This window comes from Engystomops pustulosus, chromosome 4 (genome assembly GCF_040894005.1).
Source record: "Engystomops pustulosus chromosome 4, aEngPut4.maternal, whole genome shotgun sequence".
Lineage (NCBI taxonomy): Eukaryota > Metazoa > Chordata > Amphibia > Anura > Leptodactylidae > Engystomops > Engystomops pustulosus.
The window spans coordinates 41,667,548-41,691,696 of NC_092414.1; the positions used below are offsets into that span (position 1 = coordinate 41,667,548).

General features: G+C 41.3%; 1 protein-coding gene across 1 annotated transcript in view; it reads right to left on the reverse strand.

Moving 5' to 3' along the window:
• Positions 1-14,591: 14,591 nt before the first annotated feature.
• NMUR2 (neuromedin U receptor 2) overlaps positions 14,592-24,149 on the reverse strand; it is a 57,372-nt gene continuing 47,814 nt past the window's right edge. Inside the window, exon 5 of the mRNA XM_072145783.1 lies at positions 14,592-15,183. Coding sequence (XP_072001884.1) covers positions 14,924-15,183 — 260 coding nt within the window. The 3' untranslated portion in view covers positions 14,592-14,923. The remainder of the gene's footprint in view (positions 15,184-24,149) is intronic.

Consider the following 24,149-nt stretch of genomic DNA (forward strand, 5'->3'; position numbering starts at 1 on the left):
TATTTGTTTTAACTGATATGAAATAAAAAATATATAAGATTTTTAAATATATTTGAGTTCCCCTTATGTTTGGGTGTTAAATTGAAGTGCAGGGGGGAATTCTCCCGAAATGTTCTAGAGGACATATAGTGTTTGAAGTATATATAGGAGTTCCGGGATATTAACCTTTGCTGGATAGGCCTGCGCTGCCTCGAGCTGGATGTGGCTCAATCTATCCTAACATTCCAGCAACCTTAGTCACCGTTCACATGTACAAAACCCAAAGAAATATTAACACCACCTAAGCCACACTGCCGACCGAGGAAGACTTTGGCACTGTAAGCCCCCTTCCACACTTGTGTTTTTCACGCACGTTTTCTGCGCAAGCTTTTGACGTGCAGAACTTGCATTGCACTCTGACTTTTTCAGACTTGCATTATTTTTCACGGACGCACGTGCGTGTTTTTTAACGCACCATACAAGTCTATGGAGATGCATCAAAAACACATTGCACTCTGAGACACATGCAAGTGCAATGCGTTTTTCACACATCAATTGCCATAGAAAAAATAGAGCTCAGTCCTTTTCACGCGCATTACGCATTGAAAAACTGAGACACTGAACAAACTCTGACTGAAAACTGATTGAACTCTGATGCAAAATGTCAGTTTTTCACTGACCAAACCCTAATCGCACCCTGATCAAACTCTGACGTGATCTGCAACGCGAGTGTGGAAGGAGCCTTACACTAAGGCCCCTTCCGCACTAGCGAGTGTGATGCGATGAACTCGCATCACACTCGCAACGCAAGCTGCCGGGAACGCACGGCCCGAACGCTGCACCGCGGGAGTGAACTCAGCATGTCAGTTCACTCCCGCGGTGCAGCGTTCGGGCCGTGCGTTCCCGGCAGCTTGCGTTGCGAGTGTGATGCGAGTTCATTGCATCACACTCGCTAGTGTGGAAGGGGCCTTAGGAGCTGCAAATTAACCGTAGCCGTAACTCCATATGGACTGGCAGGCTTTCACTGTTCCTAAGTGTGTTGGCTTGTATATATCAAGTGTAATTAAGGTGAGCACCCCCTTTAAAACAGGCTATAGGCTGAGTTTTGTTCTGACTATATTACCCGAGGTGCTGTCCTCTGTTGGGACATTTGTCTCTTTTAGCATACTGGTTGACCAAAGTCTGGGTCATAATGATGGCCTCAGGGAACAGTGAAACTGTGGGGACACAACCTGTATTCTGGAACAATCCCCTTGTGTAACAGGCCAAAGTGTTCCAACAGTACAAACTATATCTGGGGTGAAAGTGACATAGGCTACATTATACCCCGGGTACCTCAGCCAATCCTCCCCCATCAGTAGCATTCATTAATATACACAAGAATTATTTTTATTTGATTTGATTTATCACAGAGGCCCAGATATATCTTTGTCTTAGTTTTCACAAAAAATGTGTATTTGAAACTTTCACGTGTACTTATTGTCACGGTTGCCCCCGTGACATCGCGGGTACACCCATGCTCCGCTGTCTGCCGGTCCCCGTCCCCCTGCCTACACTTACCTCTCCGGGCTCCTGTCGGTGTTCCGGGTCCCAGGGTGCAGGCTGCACGCTTTCTTCCCTGCAGGCCGGGCGCTCCTGCAGACTTCTGAAGATTTAAAGGGCTAGCGACCTCCTGATTGGCGCCAGATAATCTGGCTCACCCTTCATAATCTGGCACCTCCCTTCTTTCCTGGCCAGATCTTCAGCATTGATACAGCATTCTAAAGGAACTTCCAAGGTTTCCACACCTCGCTTCCCACCAACGTTCCCAGATGCTCCAGTCTTCCAGATGCCTCTGTATCTCTTGTCTCCAGCATTCCCCTATGCCTCCTGCTGTGCCTTCCAGGGTTCCAGTCCAGCGGTGTCTTCAGTCCTGTCTGCCAGCGTTACCAGTGTTCCTCCGTGTTCCTGCTGTCATCCCAGGCTGGGACTGTTTCCTGCACGTCCCTATAACTTGGATGCCACCGCGAGCCTCATACCATCTGTCGCGGTGGTCCAGAGGGTCCACTGGTCCACAGACTCCTCCCTCCGGACTCTTCCCATAGAGAATTTTCCTCCTGTTGTCTGTGAGACCCGTTACAGTAAGATCTGGCCATGGACTCCGCCAAGGCCAGGGACTACATCATGGACTGTTCTAAGGACTCATACCAGTTGCTGACAGATGTTCTCGACCAGCCGTCTCATCTGATTTTTTTTGGGGGGGAAAGGATCTGAGTAGGGTTGCCACTGTGCTACGACAGCTGCTAGCCTCCCGGCTACCACAGGCTCCACTTCCGCAGCTTCCCAGTGCTGCTCCGGCTTTCCACCAGCCACTCTGGCCTGTCTCCATGCCTCAACAGCTGTCTGATCGCCAGCAACTGCAAGTCAGGCTTCCATGTCCGGCCGCCGTGCTTCCTCAGTTTCTAAGCTCTACTACGGTTTTCCAAGAACCACTCCTGTCTTCCATTGTTTCTAGACGCGCCGGTCTTCCAGCCTCTGTATCTCCAGTGTTTCCATACGCTTCCTTCTGTGCCTTCCAGGGTTCCAGTCCAGCAGTGTCTTCAGTCCTGTCTGCCAGCGTTACTCCTTCTGTCATCCCAGGCTGGGACTGTTTCCTGCACATCCCTGTACCTTGGCTGCCACCACACCTCATACCACTGGTCCACTGGTCCACAGACTCATACCATCTCATACCATAGAGACCCATTACACATATTAAGTGTCTGCGCCACTTTTGTTGCATTTTAGAAAACAATGCACCTAAATGGCTGTGGTGGTGCTTAGTCGTAGTTTGTGCCACATTTATTACTGCACTTTGCAACAATTGTATCCCATGAAGCAAAGTCATTGAAAAAAAAGTGCATCTGTGTGCACACCCTGAAAACTGACCCAATGAACTAAGAGCATGCAACACTTTTGGATTATTTGGCAAGACTCAGGGCTCCAGACCACACTGGGTTACCGCCTCTGGCAGTATTCCTACATTGGCAGAATCAAACACACAAACAAGTCTCAGCAGACCCCACAGGCAGACATACCTAGAGTTTAGTTCAGAAGAAAGTATAATCTGCTCTGCATCACCTGAGCAGAAGCTATATATCCAGCACCTTTTTTTACATGGTCTCAAACCTTACATTGCCCATGGCAAACATTTAAAGTTACATGTATATGTAAGCAAAGTAGGTTTGTTCACTTCCTGGACCAACTAGGTGATAGACTGTTACCCAGTGTAGGAGCCCACTTAGCGATATACCTATCACCTGATGTTATGATTTGCGTAGGGTAGGTTCCTGTATTTGCATGGGAATAAATCTCAACAACATGTCTAGAATGACACAACGTAGCCGGGAGTGTAGCATTTCCTTTAACCTCCATTTGATACGGTTTAACAATAACTGTAATGTAAATTCTAAAAAAATTATAAAATCTCCTCCAAAGGAATATATAAACTTAGGATTCATGACATTATTATTAAGAAATTCCACAAAAGATAAAAATAAAGTTTCTGACTTTTTCCAAACCCTTACCAAGTCATATACCTGCCATATCAGGCTATCAACCCCCACCATGTGTTTGCATCTGAAAATATATCCTCCTCCCATTGGGACGAGTAGATATTTGCAAGGGAAGGGGAAAATTGTGCCCCCATAGGAGCCCCCTCCACTTACAAATAAAAAGTTTGGTGAAGTACAAAAAAGTTGTAAGTACAAAAAAGACATGAGAATAAAACGCTTAAGATTAGTATCCTAAGTGCTATAATGATCCAAGTTTCTTTTTAACAAATGAATCCCCAAGCCGTGTGGGATGGAGGAGTATGGGGCGGCCACATCACATGGGGTTCAATTAACCCCCCCCCCTCCATTGAAATGTTTCCATGATTTGGATGATGTGTTTAGTAAACTGAAGATAACTAGGTGTTACCTTTGTTAGGGGCTGCATATACATGTCTAGCCATTACCCCAGTTGTTCACCCAAGCTGCCAATCCCCACTACAATGGGCCTCATAAAAGGCGGAAAAATGCCTTTATGTATTTTGGGCAGTGAGTGAAGGACTGGGTGACCAGTATTCCACAAAAAAATAATCTTTTAATCTCTCTGTGATAACCCCCATATAAACCTCTTCAGCTCAACATAGGACTGAGTCAGCTGCACCTCAATATCAGTATTGTGCTTTCCAATTTCAAGATTAGCCTTTTCTGCCATTTGTTTCTGTAATGCACAAACCTGCTTATCAAGCAACATTTGCAGTGAGAGTCTGGGCATTTATTACTTAACACCATGTTCAGGCTTCCACAGCATCTCATCATAAACATAAATAAGTTCTGCCAGCATGTGGAGCCGTTTAGTAGCCTTATTTAATACTGACTGCTTCTTAATATGTTCCTTGTCATAATTCTCAATTTGTTCTACCAAATCAGACCACAGCGTTTCAGCTGACTCGTACGATGTGGGTGGCTCTGGGTTAAATTTACTATTCTTAGCTAACTTCAATAGTGTGGAAAGATCCACTGCCTCTCCGCTGTTGGATGCTGTCCTCTTTGTCCTTTCTGTGCTGCTTGAAAAAGCTCCTTTATGGAACGATTTTCCAGATCAGCCGGACTTCAACCGTAGATCATGAACACCAACATTGTTGCGGTGGAATGATGCCCTGATGGACTTGTCTTACAACTACTCTTTGTCAAAGAGCCTCACATAGATAGTTTTGCAAAGGAAACCGAAAATAATTAAACCTTGAAACAGTACAAAAGAATTACCATTGATTCTTTGTTATTAATTCTTCCTTGTCCCCTCGGGCAGAGCTGTGTTTACTGTCTGAACTTCAAGGCTTTGGCACACAGTATAACACGACACTTTACCGTGTACCAATGTCACCTGTCTGTGCCCCACTACCTGTCTTAGATCACAGTATAAAACAGCTAAACTTGATAAAGACAAAACAACAAATTAAAACAGGCTGGACTAGCTCGCCAATGTAAAAGGGTGCTGTACTGCTATCAATTATGAATTAATGTCACTAACTTCCTCACTGTACTGTTTGTAATATTCTGTCTCTTCTGTTTCTAGTTGTCCTGTGTTTTACACGGTCATTTACCACACCCAATGTTGATACCATAAATCTTTATTAACATACTAAAGAAATACAATAGTAAAACACAGTCCCACATTATCCACAGAACCCCCCCCCCCACACACACACAACTATGCATACAAACACACACGCACATGTAATAATCATTACAACTATCCTTACTATTACAGACAAAGGTAAGAGAATGAAGAGGAACAGGGAATAGGGAAATTAACAGTGGAGTAGATTAACAGGGAAACAGATTTACAGGGAGAAGGGAACAGACTATTAGATTAACAGGGAGAAGGGACGGGATCCAGGGCAGCTCAGGGAAGGTGGTAGGGTGTCTTCTGTGTGGCAATCCTCCTCGATGGTTCCAGTCTTGAGGGGAGATTTCCCTCCCTTCCCTTCTCTTCCCCTCCTCAACCCAAAGTGTCCTTTGTAAGTCTATTGCTTGTATCTTCCGCCAAGCTGGTGGATAACAGATGTTTTACCCATCCTATACTTTCTATTAAGTACAGGATATGTATTTAGTTACCTGTTCAGACCCCACTGGTGGGAAAAACAAAAAATATGGATATGGGAAGTTTGACTTCTTTCTCAAAATAACAGGAGGCTGACATCTGACGTCCTGCTGCCAAAGGAGGTTGAGGTGTAAGGTGACTCTCAGCAGTAGTAATACTGTATAGGAAGCAGGTAGCCACTTTCCCAAGGAAAAGGAATATGAGAGAGGGACACAATTGTAAATATATATATATATACACTCACCGGCCACTTTATTAGGTACACCATGCTAGTGACAGGTTGGACCCCCTTTTGCCTTCAGAACTGCCTCAATTCTTCGTGGCATAGATTCAACAAGGTCCTGGAAGCATTCCTCAGAGATTTTGGTCCATATTGACATGATGGCATCACACAGTTGCCGCAGATTTGTCGGCTGCACATCCATGATGCGAATCTCCCGTTCCACCACATGCCAAAGATGCTCTATTGGATTGAGATCTGGTGTCTGTGGAGGCCATTTGAGTACAGTGAACTCATTGTCATGTTCAAGAAACCAGTCTGAGATGATTCCAGCTTTATGACATGGCGCATTATCCTGCTGAAAGTAGCCATCAGATGTTGGGTACATTGTGGTCATAAAGGGATGGACATGGTCAGCAACAATACTCAGGTAGGCTGTGGCATTGCAACGATGCCCAATTGGTACCAAGGCACACCATGACACCACCACCACCAGCCTGAACCGTTGATACAAGGCAGGATGGATCCATGCTTTCATGTTGTTGACGCCAAATTCTGACCCTACCATCCGAATGTCGCAGCAGAAATCGAGACTCATCAGACAAGGCAACGTGTTTCCAATCTTCTACTGTCCAATTTCGATGAGCTTGTGCAAATTGTAGGCTCAGTTTCCTGTTCTTAGCTGAAAGAAGTGGCACCCGGTGTGGTCTTCTGCTGCTGTAGCCCATCTGCCTCAAAGTTCGACGTACTGTGTGTTCAGAGATGCTCTTCTGCCTACCTTGGTTGTAATGGGTGGCGATTTGAGTCACTGTTGCCTTTCTATCAGCTCGAACCAGTCTGCCCATTCTCCTCTGACCTCTGGCATCAACAAGGCATTTCTGCCCACAGAACTGCCGCTCACTGGAAGTTTTTTCTTTTTCAGACCATTCTCTGTAAACCCTAGAGATGGTTGTGCGTGAAAATCCCAGTAGATCAGCAGTTTCTGAAATACTCAGACTAGCCCTTCTGGCACCAACAACCATGCCATGTTCAAAGCACTCAAATCACCTTTCTTCCCCATACTGATGCTCGGTTTGAACTGCAGGAGATTGTCTTGACCATGTCTACATGCCTAAATGCACTGAGTTGCCGCCATGTGATTGGCTGATTAGAAATTAAGTGTTAACGAGCAGTTGGACAGGTGTACCTAATAAAGTGGCCGGTGAGTGTATATATATATATATATATATATATATATATATATATATATATATATATAATATTGCTGTCGGAGGCTGCATGGATTATATCATTACTGAGAGAGCCTGCATACGGCATTTCACTACTAGGGCTGCATTGGACATTTCATTACTGGAGGAGGCAGCATGTGGTATTTCCTTACTGGGGTGCTGCCGGGATAGTTAATTTCTTGGGGAGACTGTGATCAATGCATTTCTCATCCTATGCTTATATTCAATTCAATGGGGGTAATTTACTTGACAATGCACATCTGCCACGATTCACTAACATTGTGTGCCCGACATCCTACATCTGTCACTTCCCCGCTCAGTTCCGCCGGAGTTCACCATCTTGTTCCCGTTGTACGTAAGTGCATTGCTTGCGACACAATCTGATCGTGTGGAACACAATCCCCTTCTAAATATCTGTCCCATGAACAGTCTGAGGGAAATGTGACCCGCGGACCCTTAGTAAATAGTCCCCAGTACTTTGTGGTAAAATAAGGTGCCTTGGCTTATACTCGGGTTGTCTTATACTCCGGTATAGACAGTCTTTGGGTTATGTACAAGATAAGTTCTGTTGGTTTGTTCTTAAACAGAATTTTTCGGAACTGTATATTTAATAATTGTAATACCAGCCAAAATTATTTTTGATCTCTGTGACTATTGCATTTTTAAAACTTTGGGGTTTTCATAAAAACTAGGACTATAAATCTTAATTACAGACAATTTGATAACTCTTACAGCTATTAATTGTAGCCTGGTGCCTGGGACTAAAGCACAGTAAGGGCTGTTTGTGACTAGGGGTTGTCTGTAAGTTGAGTGTTCTGAAGTCGGGGACACCCTGTATATACAGTATTTTAATTCGCAACCATCCTTTTTGTTTTGGAATCAATAAAGCTTTTTACAGTTATACGCAGAAAGGTGCAAAAGAAAAGAGGCGGCACTCACCCAACTAGGAAAATCTTCTTTTATTCGTGTGTTCAACACCAAAGCATGGGGCAGGGAGGTGCTACACGCTGTGCAGTCGGCAACGGGCCGTTTCGCGCTTACTTGCGCTTCGTCTGGCGTACGGCCAGACGAAGCGCAAGTAAGCGCGAAACGGCCCGTTGCCGACTGCACAGCGTGTAGCACCTCCCTGCCCCATGCTTTGGTGTTGAACACACGAATAAAAGAAGATTTTCCTAGTTGGGTGAGTGCCGCCTCTTTTCTTTTGCACCTTTCTGCGTATATGTATACATCCTCTGGGTTGAGCACCACCCGTGCACTAGGATTTTCCACCCCTTACCTGAACGCCATCTTCATAAGGCTGTCCAAGAATTTCCCATGCGAGTCTGGTAGTGCCGACGATTCTGTTCCGGACGGAAAGTACACCAACCGTCGGATTCTGTTGTTGCTTTTTACAGTTATTTTTTGTATCTCCCAACAAATAAAACAAAGGTCCTTCCAACTCTTCCCAGCCCACCACGCAAAGCCTCCCCACCCCACTCCAGTTCCAAGGAACATTGTACAGTGCTACAAATTAGATTTAATACAATGCATACCCGTGTATCAAGATTATTCTTCTGCATCTTGTTTATAGACATCTTGTTGTCTTCTACATTGATGAGATTTATTTACAATTATCACTTCAGGCCACTCTCTCCACAACTTTGCAAATTTAGGTATAGCATTAAGTTTCACATATACTCAGGACCGTATTATAGGGGATTGCCAGGGCTTGCCCCCTGGGCCCCCACAAATTTGCCCTTAAAGGGGTCTCCACCAAATGTGGGTGATTCAGGCAGTCGCATGACCCACCGAATCGCTCACAGTATATTTGGGTGTGGCGTTACGGTCCGGTACCCCCATAGACTTTAGCGAGGGAACCGCTCTGCCATAGACCATCGGAGATGCACCTCACACACTACGTTACCAATGCCAGCATCCTGACAAAACATGGGAAGCAGATGAGGTCAGTGCACATTGGGGGAATGGAGGTGAGTAAAATGTTATTAATTTACCTAGGACTGTATATAGTTATTATGGGGGGGGGGGTGTATAGTTATTATAGGGTGTTGTATATAGTTATTATAGGTAGGCTGTGTATAGTTATTATACAGAGCTGTATATAGTTATTACCTAATAGTTAATACCTAATGTGTTTGTGATTTTTTACTGATTATTATGTTTTATATCATATAGGGAAAGGGGGATGATTTGAATTTTTAATATTTTATACATTTTTAACAATTTTTAAACTTTTTTAATATTTTTTTTCACTATTTCTTAGACCCTCTAGGGCAGTGGTGGCGAACCTATGGCACGGGTGCCAGAGTTGGCACTCAGAGCCCTCTTTCTGGGCACCCAGGCCATCACCAAAGAGGACTCAAAGTATCTACTTGCACTCCCAGACAGCCCAGGACTTGTCAAGCTCAATGCTATTATAAAGCAACAGCGCTGACTGGGACTACAGGAGGAGTGGGAAGGTGTGGACAGATCAGAATTATCATTGTTTCTCCTTGTCCAGGCAAAAATGTCTTCCTGTTTTGGGGAACAGGAAGAATTGGTCCTCCTTCTATCTACTGTATTGTTGTCCTCAGAACACTGATACGATTAAAAGTCACAACAGAGCATTGAGCAATAAGTTATGGCATACATTGCCATGTAGGCACTTTGTGATAAACAGGTTGTAGACACTTTGTGATAAACAGGTTGTAGATTGGGCACTTGGTCCCTCAAAGGTTCACCATCACTGCTCTAGGGTACATTAACCCTAGATGCTCTGATGTATTGCAGTATATGGCGTTTTTGCATAGGATTCATTACAATAAGCCACTGGCCACGTCCCTTGATTTGTGTCGCATGAAAGTCTGCGCGATTGCGAAAAAATCCGATCGTTCAAAAACTCCTGTTGAATTCGGCGCACAACGGAAATAGTCCGGACAGAAATGCGGTCCGTAGACCCTTATTAAGTTAGTTGGATATCAAGACGATTGACAATAATAACCACCATAACAATAGTGGTCAACTTTGGATTTTATGAGCCCCGGCGCAGGCCCTGTCTGCCATGATTGGTATAATATCTCGGCCTAGTTATTCTAGATTATTTTAGAATATTCTATTTTTATATATTTTTACAGAATGACTTATGAATTGTTTTAAGATGTGTTTTAAGTTGTTATTTTAGCTGATACAGGTTCATATATTTGCACATTTTCTCAGTAGAGGAAATGGTATAAAACCTTTACTAAGTGTATGGTACAATATTGGAATGTAGAGAACTATATGGTGTATACATTTGTACTTTGACATAATAGGAGGTATCAAGTTTCTCATTACCAATAAAGTTTGTATGGTTTGGAATAATATATACAATGTATAATGTACATATATCCCACTTTTTCTGCTATCTAGCCACTGGAAACTTCCTAAGGAATCGCATCACTGCATCTCTTGTTAGCCTCCCCCAGCCCTTCGCATTCCATGAAATTATATTAATTAGCCCTCCCATGACCACGGTAATGATTTCATTGGCCTTAACAGCCATCCTAACCATGGGCCCTATGTGCTCTTTTTACAGTGTATGCGCACGGGGTCGCCAGCCAATTTTCAAAGAAATCTGTAGCCCTAATACCTTAGGCACATTCATTGACTTCCACCACTCTTAAGCTATTTTGATGCAACCGTGTTTCGAAATCATCACCAGCGCTTTCAGTGCTGAAACATTGTTGGTATTCTTCTATACCTCCCTAGTGAGAGAAGGCAGCTGGTCTTCAATGGCCCCTACCCTTTACTCAACAGCAGACACTCTCTCTCTGACCTTTTAAAGGTCATGGTGGATGAAGGACATATCATCTTTCATAGACCCCACATGGATAGAGCCATTACATTGCAGGAACGCTTAAAACACATCCATGAAGGTGCAGGCTGGGCATCCATCTTGCCTCTGGTCAGTTTTGTCTGGTCACCATCTCGACCACCTACCTGGATTTGTCAGCTGTGCAGGATATGTAGGTGACAATAAAGGATCACAATCATTTAGCCAGCGGGCTTATACAGGATGATTTCTTGGATTCGGGGAAAGCACAGTCTGCCCATGACCCCTCGGGCAGCCATCCTTAATCCTGCCCTTTTTTATTTTTGTTTCCCAGTTACCCTATTGTTTTCTTTCTTTAGATAAAAACAACTTTTTAGTTGTTTAGACACTCAAATGCAGTTTCAAATCTGCCATAAAACACATATCTTTAGGCAGACCTATTACATTCCCTAACCTCATCTCACTTAAACTCTTCTTAAATTAGCCTCCATTGTTTACTCCACCCTCTGTTATCTCTCCACAACTGATATCATTAGTAAATACATAAATCAACATAAATCAACATCCCCATGCACTTAAAATTCTTTAAATATCTTAAATATAAATATTGGCTTGCACCAGACTTGTACAACATGATTTATTTATTTTTCTATACCAAAAAAGAATGTATGGACCATTGAACAAGTACTTCAACCTCTTGTGCCACCTGTACTTTTTCGTAGATTACAAGGTCTTGCGAGCAGGTTACTCTTTCCTATTATATTGACTAATGATTACAAATACTAAGGTACAGACACAAATAAGACATTACAGAGAAATAAAATAAAGCACTTAAATTAAGATTTAAAGAGAACCCGTCATGCAAAATAACCCCCCTAAACTAAATATATTTTCATAAACTGCCATTAGAGAGCATTGCCTCTATCCCCTCATTGTCTCTCTACATGCTTGTAAACCTAAGCAATGAGGTCCTAAAGCTGTATGCAAATGACCTGTGAAATGTCCAATGAAGCATTAGCATATTCAAGCTGTCCACTCTATTCATGAGTGGGAGGCACAGCCACACCCCCAGTGCTTGACTGACAGCCTATATAATGATGTGAGGCTGTATAATGATGTGCTTCCTGGTGCTGGTGGCCACGCCCCCTGCAGCCTGTGTGTGCATGTGTGTGTGTTTAGGAGAGATACAGCAGCTCCAGGCAGCCATGTTACAGCAGAACATGTCAGATTCATGTGTAGCTGATGTCTGTGTCTCTCACCTGTATATTAGGAGGATGCATCATGTCAGCAGATGCAGCACACACTAGCAATGCTTTACTATACATTACACACCATGAGCAGGGGGAGGAGAGGGGAGGGGTAACAGGGGTGACATCACTGCCTCTGACCATGTGACCAGCCTCATTTACATGATAAAAAATAGATGATTTTACAATGATTAATGTATGAAATGACTAGATAAAGGCTGGGATGGGATCCTTGTGAGCTGCTCCAACAGGTAGTAGTGACAGGACAAGTGACACAGACCTGATGACAGGTGTCCTTTAAGGCTTTTTTAAAAATACTGTATTAAATAGGTTATAAAGGTTAGATAAAATGTAGTGTAGAAGGGACTGAGAGCCATATTAATATGTAGCCATATATCATATGCATAGTGAGAAAGACTTGTGGGAAATTTAAGACAACATGCTATTCAACAGTACTTGGATCAGTGAAACCAAGAAACTTACCATAGACTGTATAGCTAACCAAAGATCGACAGACTTAGTCAACGTCCAAATACTGAAAATAATGTTTAACTAAATAAATAAATATTTTACACACAAAATGTTTGGGCTGGCTATAAAATAGATTTTATACTTATAAGATCTTAACAATAACCTGTCAGCAGAAATTGACCTTATAAACCACTACCAGTATGTTGTCAAGAAGCTTCACACTTTCCAGAACATGTTTCTTTCATGACCCAGTGTGGTGGCATCATCCAGAAAATCTATTTTTAAACGAGATGTTAATTAGGTGAAGGGGGAAGAGATTTTAACACTGAATTCAAGCTCTCTCTTCCTCAGAAAGCCCCTTCACTGTGATTAACGGTCCTGCATCCAGAGTCAGTAGACTTTTAGAGCTCTCCACCTTGACTTCAGTGTTAAACTCTCCTCCTCCTTGACTTTATAAAACCAATTTACTTATCTCATTTCAAAGTTGATTTTCTGGATGATGCCACCACACTGGACCATGAAATAAACAAAACCTAGAAGGTTGTCACGATGCTTGACAATATTCTGGTAGTCGTTTATTAGGAAAATTGCTGATGACAGGTTTCCTTTGAGGAGTTAAAGCATAAATCAGTAGGATAGTGTTTGTAAAATTATTTCTGTTCATTTTATGGCTTGTATATGTATTCTGCAGTTTTTTTTTATCCTTTTATCTCTCTGAAACCCTTTTTCTAATATGCAGTTCTGCTTGAACTCATGGGGGAGTCGTCGCTAGGATGTCCCCTGCAGTAAAGCAGACACAAAACAGCTCATCAAACTCTTTCACTGAGATGTAAATGAACAGTTTGTGACAGAAACTTCATATTTTGACCCAGCAGCCTCTGTCTATGGACACATTTATTTTCTCTCAATCCTTTCCACCACTAACGAAACAAGGTAATTTCATAAATAATGATAAAAACACAATGGTAACAGTGCAATGAATTGTGCAAAACTTTGACAAAAACACACAGGGGGGGGGGGGGGTATTCATTAATCACCGGTGCCAGATTTCTGGCGGATTTGTGGGAAAAAAGGGTTAAAAGGCCTTTCAATGCATTTATCAAAGCTTTTTATACCATTTTTAAGCACTTTTTCATCTCTTCTGACAAAGGGGCATGACCTTCAAAGGGGTATAGTCTCCAGAAAATAGGTGTGATCAATGCTCCAAAAAAATTAAGAATGGTCCACAGTTTACAACAACTAAAAGCAGGACTAAAAGTAGAATTCAACAGTCATAAACTGCCACAGATTCATCATCACAATGACTAGCATCAAAAACCTAGAGTTGACCCCTAGCGACACAATGAATTTTCCCCATAGACTTGACAGTAAAGATTTTCTATTAAAAGAAATATCTATTTCGTTTTTTAAAAAAGTCCAAGTCAAAGTTTTTTTTTTTTTTAAATCAACATGTTTTAGCTCTAACATTCCTATCGGTCAGACTGACAAACACATTGGCCCAGCTCTATTAAACTGGCTGAGACAGTTTTCTGTCTAACATTGCACATAAAAGAACATCTATTCTGCTTAATCTGCCGTGTCACGGCTGTGCTGACCCAACAGAAATATTAAGTGCACGTAAAGGAGCGTGTTAGTGCTTAGTCAGAGTTTGCAACACATTTAACACAATACAGCAACTTAAAAAAATTGTGTTGCACGCTGTGTATTGAAGGTGCACCAAAGATGGTGCACACTTCCAGAGCTGTGCAGGCTGCACCAGATAATTGAAGACCGTGCACCAGTATTCAATAATTTGGGGCACCCGGCACATTTGAAAGGAAATCTGCACTTTGCAATTTGGACTACTCTTGATCAAACTGGGCCATTATAAACAATGCTTAAAATAGTATAAAACTACTGGTGCCTGTAGAGATCTGCAAGTGATTAAATGCCGAAGCAATGCTTAGTTTAAGTCACTCCCCTTCTAACTTAATTAGCCATTGACTAGACCTGTTATTCAGTATTTGTTGATAGGCTAAGATCACTACATGCTGCCATGTATCAAAAGGTTTGTGACTTTTCATGATTTTTAGTTTTGTGCATACATCAGACTTTCTTCAAAAGCCACCAAAAAGTCAAAATTTTTACACAAATCTATGCCTGCTCCTGACCAGGCATAGAAATTAGCTTAGATCCTTTTGGAGACTTTTTACGACATTTGTTTTCACTAATTCACTACAGACCAAATGCCATATGTATCAATAAGGCATAAAAGCAAAACAAAAGGAAAAAACAAATAGACAAAGCTAGACTTATAATAAATGTGCCTCATTGACTACTAGATATGTCCAAAGCCCATGTTCTGCAAGAACTACCTATGTCCCAGTTAACTGTGGCCTAGTCAAAGGACAGTAGAGAAATGTGAGCTGCAGACAGAGGTGCGATGAGGAAATGTAGGACTTCCTTCTTCAGCAGAGTGTTTGCGATTACGATTGGCCAAGATCAAAGTGCTCTTCTGGGGGACAAGTGCTTGTGCAGGTAGTTTTGGGGCCCAGTGCTTGAAGAGGGGAGGTAAAAAGTTTCTGAATGCAGAGCGAAAGCGCCTGGAAAGAAGATTGTAGATCAAAGGGTTCACAGCAGAACTCAGATAGAAGAAGACCCCTACCAAATAAAGGATAAATATGTTAGTATTATCTATATAATCTATAAACTGCATTCATTCTTAAACCATATTCTCTATGCAACATAAAAACTCAGTTATATCATTTATGAAAACTATTTATGAAAATATAAATTTCTCATAAAAGTCTCATAAATAGTATATTAATGGTATAATTCAGTTAGCACAATGGGATTCAAATCATGCTCTTCTAGAAATGTATACCCTCTGTGGATTCATTTTTACTACCTTCATTAGGTCCCCGGTTGCTCGTCACTTGAAGACAGCAGCCCACGATCGCGTGGCAGGGTACTGGGAGGAGAGGAGGAACCCCCTCCCTCTACAGGTACATCGATCCCGCGGTCACAACATTGACCGCGGGATCAAAGGGGTTAACAGCCGGTTTGGAACAGAGTTCATATCCGGACTGTGAGAGCAGGGTCCTCATTGCTCTTCCCAGCATGGGAGGCCCATGCAGTCCCATTTCAGTTTCACATATTCTACTTGCGAACTTTTAAAACTGTTTCTGTGTCGCATATTTAAAAAAAAAGGTTTTTTTTGTAATAAAACATTTTCTGCCATGCGATACCATCTTTCTCCAGCTTAGACACAGCAGTCCATGATCAAGTGTGGAGTCTAAGGGGTATCGCACTAGAAGAAGTAGACTTTTGTTAAGCTAGTTTGTATGTTAAGGTTTAGTCCTTTTTTTAAAAAAAAATCTGACCAGTGTCTCTTCCTGTAGTAATAACTTTTTCAACTTTTAACTTATCTAAGTGATTGTTTTCTTGTGACACAATGGGGCAGATTTACTTATCTGGTCCGGTCGAGATCCCCGAGGTGCGTTCTCCGACGAGGAGGAAGTCCGGCGCAATTCTTCAAGATCGTGCTTCCATTCTCCTGCTTCTGTTGCATCGCCGCTGAGGTCCGCCGGAGTTCACCTTCTTCTTCCCGGTGTATGTGAGTGCATTGTTTTGCGACACAATTTGAATGTTAAATCCTGTGCTTAGTCCGAATCAAACCGGTAGTGTGTCGGCCATGCCCCCCAATTTGTGTTGCATGCAACTCAGCTCCAAAATCCGATCATGTGCGCCAAAAACCCCACTTAAATTGGGCGCACATCAGAAATAGTCTGGAAACCCGATGAAAATGCGCCGTGCGGACCCTTAGTAAATGTGCCCCATTGTAGTTTATTTTAGAAGTATAATTTTGCTGATCGGTTAGGTTCTTTGGAGGTAAAAATTCAGCAATTTAGGAAAAATTTAGAAAAATTTACAATTTGTATTTGATAGTATTGTATTTGATATTAGTATGTTCAGAGTCACCTTTAACTCCCCTGAAGAGTAGGCTGTAGGTTTCATGGGCAAAGCATAATGTTGGTTGAGGTACATAGATAATTGTGGCATTTTCATGCATTTGGTGGTAGACCTCAACGACAGATATGTGATAGTCATTTTAGATGGCGTTGTGCTGTCATAACAACCGCCGGTATTCGCACCATTTTTATAACAATTGCACCGTCATATAACATATGTCACATTATTCACACTTACCCTCGGATGCGATTCATATGCAGCATTGTGCCACTTAAAGTATCCACCTGCTATTACTGTGTGGTGGGTGCTTACTGGATGCGAGTGACGTCATCCTGTTGCTTAGTTACCTTCTAACATTTAACCAATGGGCCCTGGCCGGGGTGGGCAAGTGCAGTAGTAGCCACTACCCGGGACTAACAGGTCTTGACTTCCAGACCTGCGCCGAAGTTTGAGTGCGACGCAGATCATGTGTGGTAGTTCTATGGGGAGTGTATTTAAGGTGATTCTGGTTATATTCATGGCTGTTCATGGCTACTTACCCCTGAGGAAGTCATCTTGTACTGAACATTGGTGTTGTGCAGTTGACCCATAACAGAGTCACCGCCCTGTATCTCTTGTACATTGTATATTCTAAATGCTTTTAAATGTATGTTTCTGTTTTGGTCTGTTTCTAAATAAAATTGATGATTTTTGTTTACAAAAAAGACTTTAGTGAGCCGTTTCGTGCATCTCTTTATCTCTTTGTGGATCAATTTCAAAATTAAAAATTTTCTACATTTTACACAAAAAGTTACACCACAATTTTTTCTTCCTTGGTTATTTTTTACGAATGTAGTTCATAGTTTTAGAAGCAAGTTCTCAGATTTTCAAGAGATTTGAAAAATATATTTTCAGTGACCAATTTAGTTTGGGAGTGTCTTTTAGAGGCATTTTATGTTACTTGTCAAGTTGTAAGAGATCTTAAGGTCTTAACATCACAAACTATTCAAATCAACATTTGGAAGCCTGTCAACCTTTTAGTTGTTTCTCAGAAATCAGAGATGGAGTGGACATTTTTTCATTAAATTTTTTTTATATAAGAATATTCTCATTTAACCCTAAAATGTACACATTCAGAAGGAATTGGAGGATTATTCCCTGTCCCTTTGACCATAGAATTAACTTGCCTACTGTCTCCCAACTCACATGGCATAATATCCTCTCTTTACTTACCAATTCCCTCCTACATCTTTTCTATATGTCAGCCTGGGAGACGGACATAAGGTGGGAGATTTATCTAAAAACTTGATCTGGTATCTTTTTCCTTCTTGCTTTAGTTTCTATCAATGCCTATTTGGCTGAAGTAGGATACAAATCTCTTTAAGGGTGTATACAAGTGGGTTCTGTTAAACATATATGGTGAGAGTGTTCATGAGTGAGGAGGTTCTGGATTAAGGTCCATGGGGGAGATTTATCATACGGCGGCTCCACGCCCACATGGAGGGGGGGAGTTGTTTAATCACAATCACAATGCAAGAATTGTGATTATTCCTCTGCTTCTACGCCAGAAAGCAGTGAGAGCCCCTTTCCCCCATGAGCCACTGGTGTGACTATTTGCCAGACTCCAGAACAGGCTTAACTATATCTTTTATCTTTCCAGACTCCAAGCCCACGAAATGAATGGCTGCTAAGATTATGATTGGCCGCCAGTGGACGTACCCCCAATTAAATTTGAGTTGTTTAAGGTGAAACTGTCTTTGATAATGGTGAATGACAAACTGTCTGGTATTTTGAATTATAAGATATCCTACTTTTTTTTAAGTATTTATTTATTTATATAAATTTTTTCAAAATATTTTACAATTATAATAAACTAAAATCAACAAGGCAGCAAGCTACATCTCATTCTTTTTTTTTTTTTTAAAACATATTTTATTTGAGTCAAAATACATAAATACAGATCATACATTGCAAATACATTGCATAAGTTTTTGGTAACATCATATTGCATTTCGACTCATTTTACATATATATTTGTTAAAACTAAAACTCTGTTGTTTTTTATAACATACATTTTATGTTATCTATGCCCCTTTCGTAATCTTACTGCACGATAAACATAATCAAACTTTGTGCTAACATAGCCAACTTGTAGGATAGCGTAAGAAACATATCTCCTATTACCATTTTAAATATATATGTACATATACCCTCTATATCTTTTTGTGTAACATTGTTTTTATTCATTTGTGTTTACATGACTCTGGAAATATGTGGAGTCCATCCATTTTTCCCACCTCTTCTTGAATTTAGCTTGCAAACCTTCATTTATAGCTATATATTTTTCCATTAGACAATTACTGTTTATAATATTTGTCATCTCAGCAAATGACGGTATTTTCACTGACTTCCAATTTTTAGCAATCAGATTAAGTGCTACCGTAGTTACATGAAATGTTACCGTTCTATTTTCCATTGGGGATTCCATAAGCCCTATTCCTAACAACACCAATTCTGGGGAAAGAACTATTTTTATATCTAACAAGTTATTTAACATGGATTCCACTTGTTTCCAAAAGCCTATTATCATCTGACAATATGTAGAATTGTTCCTTTTTGTTTGTGACATCGCCAGCATTTTGAGGAAGTTGAACCGTATATTTTTGCCAGTCTGTGAGGTGTGTAATACCATCTGTACAGCAATTTGCGTCTTGTTTCAAAGTGTGATGCACACCTAGATAGAGTGGAAACCATCCTAAACGTTGCCTCCCACATGGGTTCCTCTATAGTGATGTTAAGATCTTTTCCCCAGTGATGTAAGCAGAGCATCGGATCTTTATTATAAAATTCTTCAATAGCCTTATATATATATATATATATATATATATAAGGCTATAAGGTATATCAAACTTCTGAGTAATGTCTTTAAACGACATCAGATGGGATTTGTCCCAAATCATGCCCACATGTGTGATTCCTTTTTTTTCCCAGTTGCTGATATCTAGACCTGTAATAAAACATTTTAGTAGCCCACATGGTATGTCTACACTTTGTAATTTTATCAATGGGAATTTAGTTGTGTAATCGTCCCATATTTTTAGGCTAGCTCTTGATGTGTTCAATAGGGGTCCTGTTAGAGGTTGTTTTAATCCGGATGCCCACAACCTACTAATTAACGAAGTCTGTGGAAAGGCCTCATTTTCGATCTGTAACCAGTGTTTTTTTTTTTCTACTCCCATCACACATTGTCGTGCTTGTTCCAAGATGGCTGCTTTATAATAGCTAATTAGATGTGGAACCCCTAAGCCCCCTTTTACCGGAGGTAAGTATAGAATGTTGCTTTTTGTTCGTGGTTTTTTGTTTAGCCACACATACTTATTTACTCTTCTTTGTAATTTTTCTATATAGCTTTTAGTTATTACAATTGGTACATTTCTAAACACATATAATATTTTAGGGAGAACCATCATTTTAAACAAGGCTACTCTTCCCACCCATGAGATATTGAAGGTTGCATAATTGTTTAACTCTACATCTACTTGTTCCAACAATGGTGTGTAGTTCTCCTGAAACATTTTACTTATAGGGAAAGTTAGCTTCACTCCCAGATAAGTGATCTGGTTTTCTGCCCAAACAAAAGGATATACTCCTTGCAAGTACTCCTTTTCGTATGACCCTATTCCCATATTTAATATGAGGGATTTGCCCGCATTAAGTTTGTAATATGAAATTTTACCAAATTGGTGTAACAAAATGTTCACTGCTGCCAATGACATAGTAGGCTTAGTTATAGCTATTATAACGTCGTCAGCAAACAACCCAATTTTATGCGTAGTGCTTCCTATTTGTATACCTGATATAGCCTTATATGATCTAATGGCTTGAGCTAACGGCTCCATTACTAGGGTAAAAATGAGCGGCGACAATGGGCACCCTTGACGGGTTCCATTAGAAATTGTAAATTGTTTGGACACATACCCTCCTGACATAACCGATGCAGATGGTGTTGTGTATAATGCCATAAATGCTTTAAGTGCATCTTCTCTAAACCCTAATTTTGTTAACACTTTTCTTAAATATCCCCAGTGGACCCTGTCGAACGCCTTCTCCGCATCCAAAGAGAGAAGCAGAGAAGGTGTCCGATTCCTCTCCACACATTCCATAGTATTTATAAATCTCCTGGTTCCATCAGACGACAGTCTACTCTTCACGAATCCTACCTGATCGTGATGAATTAGATCTTGCAAAAATACAGCTAATCTATCGGCCAGGATTTTTGAATATAACTTTAAATCGGTATTTAATAATGATATAGGCCGGAAGTTACCAGGCCTGTCTGCAGTCTTACCCGGCTTCGGGAGTGTGACAATTCTAGCCTTCAACATTTCTGAGGGGATATGTCCGGTATCCTGAATATCGTTAAATATCTTTTTTAAGTATGGTATCAGTATATCTGAGAATACTTTAAAATATTCATTTGACAGACCATCAGGCCCTGGTGCCTTATTTCGTTTAAGCGCTTTAATAGCCACAAGTAATTCCTGTTTAGTTATGGGCATTGTCAGTTGGTTCGATTGTTCTAATGATAAGCTAGGCATTTTTAATGTCTTTAAAAAATTTTCTATCGCATGCTCCTCCGGTTGCTTACTTTGTGTATCATCCTTGAGATTGTACAGTGAGGCATAAAAATTTGCTATCTCATCTGCTATATCTTGAGGATCAAACACTTTTTCCCCATTTTTGTTAAGCAAGTATGGGATTTTACTTTGAGTTGTTTTCTGTTTTACTTGGTTAGCCAGTATTTTCCCTGCTTTGTTACTGGATGCATAAAATTTAGCCTTTACCCTATTAAGGGCCCGTTCATATTTATATAGGTCCATTTGATGCAATTGGTTCTCTAAGTTTTTAATCATGTCTGCTCTGTGGGAACAAAATTTTCCTTTATTGAGAGCGTTTAGGTGTGTTAGCATGGATATTATATGGAATCTTGTTTCCTTTCTGGACTTTGAGTCCGCAATAGCAACGCTAGTATAATGCCCTTGCATGAAAGCTTTGTGTGTACACCATGAAGTTACTTGAGACACTTCCTCTGAGCCATTGAATCTAAAAAACTCTTTCAATACCTCAGTAGATTGGGGCAGAAATTTGGAAGAGTATAAGTGATAATTACTTAAACGCCAAGTGGAGGGACGAGGTTTGTTATATTGTTCCGCTATATACATATGTATTGGAGCATGGTCTGACCAGCTAATAACATCTATTTTCGAGGTTTTGACCCTATTATACAACTCGTGATCCGTCAGGAACATATCTATTCTAGTATATATTCGGTGTGGGTGGGAAAAAAAGGAAAAGTCCCTTTCAGTGGGGTGTTGCAACCTCCAAACATCCAAATACGCTTCTTTATGAGTCAAGCTATAAAGTGTCGATGCATTTTCTCCCACTGCTTTCCCTGATGTATCCATAGCCGGCCACATGGACATATTGAAGTCGCCTGCTAAAAGGACAGACCCCTGTTTCACCTTATTTATCAATAAGAATACCTTTTTAAAAAATCGTATTTGTTTACGGTTGGGTGCATATAAAGATACCACTGTATATATTATATTATTGATAGAACACACCAAAATTACAAAACGTCCCTGAGGGTCCACTTCTGATCTCAGAAGTGAAAAAGCTAAAGAATTTTTAATTGCTATACATACTCCTCTTTTCTTATTTACCGCTGGGGCGAAAAACGTGTGAGGGAACTGTTTATGATTAAGTCTAAAAGTATCCTCCTTGTTTAAATGCGTTTCCTGAACGCATATCATATCAGCTTTAGCTGATTGTGTTTCTCTCCATAATTGGGAACGGTTGAAAGGACTATTTAGCCCTTTAGCATTAATAGACATAACCTGTATTCCCATTGTTATGACCACGTTTTATGCTTATTTTGTATATGACATACACATTGATGAAATATCCTTCAATTTGTTTATTATTTTTTGCTATCCTACTGCAACTAAAACTTGAAAACAAAAACATAACAATCATACAAATTTCGTATGTTACATGTTGAATATCCCATCTTCCAAGGAATATAGTGGGGGAACGGAAAACCATATCAATTTTGGTGTATCTGACATGGCACCGTACCCAGACAAGGTATATATCTAACAGCGTCCAGAGAATAAGCCCCTGTGTTATGTTGAGAGCTCAGCGAAGAGCGCGAAGATGGGTCGGGGGAGACATCCTGCTCCTCTCTCGCTGCGTCTCTCCTTCTTCCGGCGCCATCTTGGGACCGCGTGGAGGGAAAGAATTCGGTGAGTTTAACCGGTGCCGTTTTTTTCTTTGCTTTCCCCATCTTTCCGGGGTATCTAGGCAATGCCCCACTATTTTTGAGGCTACGATCTCCGATCACTGTTGCCGCTGACAGCCGCTTTCCAGCCCGGGTGCACGGAGCGAGGTGAAGCACGTCCTACTCCATGCGCTGCCGGCCACGCCCCCCCGCTACATCTCATTCTTTACCACATTACAGCAGTAACAAATAACGTCATATAGCAATGATCAGCACTGTACTTCTTCAGAAGGGAACATTTGGTATGCAGGTTCTGTTTCAGATTGGAAATCAGAATATTGTAGCCAGTCTTCTTATTTTAACACTATTAACCTTGACGCTAGACAATCAGACACTCACACACACACACACACACACACACACACATACCAATACACTCCTTCTCCTTTGCTATAAGGACACGTGGAAATTAGAGAGAATTACAAAGCGATTTGGGGATTCACACACCATCTTTCTGGGAGCACTTTTTGTTGCATATAACGAGCTGTTAATAAGTAGTATCCATCGTTTTAAGGTGGGAGGGTCCTGGTTCTTCCATGACATAATCACTACTTTTCGGGCGTAATATAGGGTAAACCTGAAAAAGATTTTATCGTAGTGACCATTGATTACCTCATTCATAATGCCAAGGAGACATACCGTCGGGGACATAAAGCGTGGGATTAAGAAACTCTAGAACTTCAGGCCAGAAAAGGTAAATTTTAGGGCAGGCCCAGTCACAGTGGAAGCACAAATCATTGGGCATTAGTCCCATGCAAAATATTTTTGCATGGGTGAAATACACTTGGTGGAGAAATTTAGACTGGATCAGGAAGTCCCTAGCGCTCACCACAGATGTAAAGTAGGACAGCTCAACCTCCCTCCAGTCGTCAGCCGATAGGTCAGGGCATGGCCGGCGCCAAGCGGACCCCCGCAGAACATAATTGCATCGGCGTCGCCGATGTATTTCTGCCGCACAGCGCCTATTGCTGTGCAGGACGCTGGACGTGATGACTTCACGCCGCCAGCGTCCCTAGTGCTGCACAGTAAACGCTGTGCTGAAGATGTAGCAGAAGAGCGGCGAGCCCCAGAAGAGATGAAGAAGAAATCGCATGCAGCTCTTGAGGTAAGTTAGCATTTTTTTTTTCCTGGCCACTAATAATGTGCATTTAATTAGTTAATGGAGCCTGGGGGGTGTATGTTACTTAATGAATGGATCCCGGGGGGTATATATTAATTAATGGAGCCTAAAGGGGGTGTATATTAATTAATGAATGGAGCCTGGGGGGTATATATTAATTAATGAATGGAGCCTGGGGGTATATATTAATGAATGGAGCCTGAGGGGTGTATATTA